This window comes from Priapulus caudatus, unplaced genomic scaffold (genome assembly GCF_000485595.1).
Source record: "Priapulus caudatus unplaced genomic scaffold, Priapulus_caudatus-5.0.1 Scaffold158, whole genome shotgun sequence".
Taxonomy (NCBI): domain Eukaryota; kingdom Metazoa; phylum Priapulida; class Priapulimorpha; order Priapulimorphida; family Priapulidae; genus Priapulus; species Priapulus caudatus.
Window position 1 is genome coordinate 89,901 of NW_014577219.1, and position 2,092 is coordinate 91,992.

Sequence of the window (2,092 nt, forward strand, 5' to 3'; positions counted from 1 at the left end):
TGTACGCACGCTACTATAATACTAGTGCGAAATTTGTACGCACGCTACTATAATACTAGGGCGAAAATTGTACGCACGCTACTATAATACTAGTGCGAAATTTGTATACGCGCTACTATAATACTAGTGCGAAATTTGTATACGCGCTACTATAATACTACTGCGAAAATTGTACGCTCGCTACAGTATAATACGAGTGCGAAAATCTGTACGCATGCTACTATAATAGGAGACGTCTGGCCAGCGTTCGTCGTGACTCACCATAACTGGACATGATCTTGCTGATTTCTCTGAACAACAAGATGCCGTTCGGAGACGAGACGTCGAACGCCAGACGCTGCGACCTGTTCTGTGCGAGCTCTGCAAATAAACGAGATTTTGCGACAAATTAGAAAAGAATTCAGGAGCACCGAGAGACATGACGTGTAAAATAACTCATGCAGAGGAGAGTGGACTATCCGGTCATATCGGAGTTAATCACCGACAGATGACGGCGATGTTGTAATGACGAAAGGTTGCGAGACATTTCCTAACACGCGTTTACTTCTTTGTTTTATTGTAGAAGTACCAATGCTGTAGTATTGTAGAAGTACCAATGCTGTAGTATTGTAGAAGTACCAATGCTGTAGTATTGTAGAAGTACCAATGCTGTAGTATTGTAGAAGTACCAATGCTGTAGTATTGTAGAAGTACCAATGCTGAGAGAGAACAATACTAAGGTTTGCACTTACCGGCGAACAACTTTAGTATGGGTGTTGTTATGTTTGGATCGTGATACCAAAGCTCCATGGCGCGCAGCAGAATCGGCGTGTATGAAGGATAACTATGTCGTTAACGTCAAGGAGCGTAACAATTTGGCAATATCAGTGGCTACACGCCAAATAGTTTGACCATTTTCGCATGCTTACTTTACACATTTAATGCAAAAGGAACGCACACCTTATGAATGCATGAAACGCATCTTTTGCACAGATCAACGTGATCACTCTTCTTCTCTGAAATGTCCTATACCATTCTAGAGTTCTAAACCCCTACTGCCCCACTTCTAGCAGCAAACCTAAGTTTAGTAAAACATCTGTTACTACTATGAAAATTTAATGGTTTGTTGCGACAGGATTTTGCCTGCCAATAGATTTATGAAAATGACCCAATGTCAAGGGCTACACCGTTTCCTACAATACCTAAACAACCAAGGAAAAACTGCTCACTTCTTGAAAAAAAGACTAGTAGTTCTATACACTAGGTTTTGATTGGCTTGAAGAGCTGTAGAACAATTAGGATACATCCAATCAAACATCATCATGTAGCTGCTCTTGGAGTTGAACGCGAATGCAATTCCCCTCAAGTCTCTGGACAGTCCAATAAGAGACCTCTGTAACACAAAATGTACAAAACTAACATCTAATTTCCCAAAAGGTTGTTATCACACACACCACCTCCTTTACATAGCAGTTGCTACACTAAGGAATGTTATCAAATATTTCATTCGTTTAAGAAACTTTTAGTGTAAATAAATGTGTAATATATAATATTAGTTTCTCATTTACTTTGTTGCATATGTGTATGTGTAATTACTGTTAACTTTCTCATAAATAATATTAGCATTCTACTACTACAGGCGGGCGCTATTGCATGCACGAACGCATGCATGCACGTTAAAATACCAAACAATTCGACGTGGTTGTACCTTTGTTTCCTCTGCGTTAAACAGCGGTGAATCGATACGTGACATCAACGTGCCTATCCGTTCGAATGCAGCTGCAAAACAGACCATGTCACACGTACAGCTATTATCACTTATTCTCACTCAATCAACTAAAATAACATTATTATTATTATTATTATACTGTACCAGGAGTAGATGCATGTGGAATTAGACTAAACATATTACATAAAAAAGCCCCGAACAAATACATAACTAAATATACGCCTTAAAACGACACTGCAGATAGGAATGTTTTTGCCTGACGACCAACATGTCGAGATTGAAGAGCTTTTCCACAATATTTCTCAATCTGATTTCTACTTCTAATTTCTTGTATAAATAATTCGAGATCCTGCCTAACGGTATCCGGAACTCAATATCATTTCT

The 2,092-nt window shown here is 39.0% G+C and overlaps 1 protein-coding gene across 1 annotated transcript in view; it reads right to left on the reverse strand.

Annotated features, from left to right (window-relative positions):
- Positions 1 to 2,092, reverse strand: part of LOC106806396 (exportin-7-like) — a 31,834-nt gene that overhangs the window by 5,362 nt on the left and 24,380 nt on the right. The window contains 4 exon segments of the mRNA XM_014808320.1: positions 242 to 360; positions 732 to 823; positions 1,284 to 1,372; positions 1,688 to 1,787. Of these exon segments, the coding sequence (XP_014663806.1) occupies positions 242 to 360; positions 732 to 823; positions 1,284 to 1,372; positions 1,688 to 1,787 (400 nt within the window).